Source organism: Hippocampus zosterae, chromosome 1, assembly GCF_025434085.1.
Source record: "Hippocampus zosterae strain Florida chromosome 1, ASM2543408v3, whole genome shotgun sequence".
Lineage (NCBI taxonomy): Eukaryota > Metazoa > Chordata > Actinopteri > Syngnathiformes > Syngnathidae > Hippocampus > Hippocampus zosterae.
In genome coordinates, this window is record NC_067451.1 from 7,888,249 (window position 1) to 7,889,095 (window position 847).

The following is an 847-nucleotide window of genomic DNA, read 5'->3' on the forward strand; positions in this document are numbered from 1 at the left end:
CAAATAACGTGTGTCGTTGTTTTGTCCCGCGCAGGTAATGACCTGACTGCTGCCCCCTGGTGGTGCAATGAAGGACCTCTCCTCTTCCTGCTCTCCTCACAACTCCCAACTCCTCTACCCTTCCTCCAAGACCTCGGCAGGACCCTTCTCTCCATCCCCCGGTGCCGTCCCTTTGACCCTGGCGTCGTGCCCCAAGCCGCAGCCTTTCTGCCTCCAGACGGGGCCGCACCTCATCGCCAGCATGCAGCTGCAGAAGCTCAACTCGCACTACCAGAACCTGGCGGGTTCCTCGGCGGGACACCCGACTCCCAGTGCCGTTCAAAGGGGATTTAGGGCGGGAAACCAGATTCTGGGGCCCTCCGGGAGCATCGGTGGAGCGGGGATGAGTGCAGGCGTCGGCGCGGGGATGCAGGGCGCCGCCCCGAGCGGAGTCTTGGACTTTGACCTCGTAGACGAGGAGGTCCTCACGTCGCTGGTGGTGGAGCTCGGACTGGACCGAGCCAATGACTTGCCTGAACTCTGGCTGGGCCAAAACGAGTTTGACTTCATGTCAGATGTGGCGGCTGGCTGCTGATCCGGCACACGAGAATAACTAAAGAAAGGATGACTGGGAAATTGCACCATTCAGACCTCGGTGAAAATAGACTTTGTCTCCTCTGTCGACAAGCATGTCATGTTTGTAAAATAAAAAAGTAGCCATGTGGAGAGGGACAGACTAGGAACCAGACCTCTATCACGTTAATGAATCCTAGTTTCTCACATGTTGGTCTGTTTTGAAGTAAATAATGGCTCATATTAATCAGCACGTGAACCATTTCATCATTAAAAGAGCACTTCTGCGCCCTTA

At 55.4% G+C, this 847-nt stretch overlaps 1 protein-coding gene across 1 annotated transcript; it reads left to right on the forward strand.

Annotated features, from left to right (window-relative positions):
- cited1 (Cbp/p300-interacting transactivator, with Glu/Asp-rich carboxy-terminal domain, 1) lies at positions 1-847 on the forward strand. The gene has a single exon (XM_052079803.1). It carries the CDS (start codon positions 68-70, stop codon positions 572-574), a length of 507 nt encoding a protein of 168 aa, XP_051935763.1. The 5' UTR covers positions 1-67; the 3' UTR covers positions 575-847.

Bases quoted from the DNA above. Each gene is read 5' to 3' on its own strand.
- cited1 (XM_052079803.1), top strand. From the start codon at position 68: ATGAAGGACCTCTCCTCTTCCTGCTCTCCTCACAACTCCCAACTCCTC.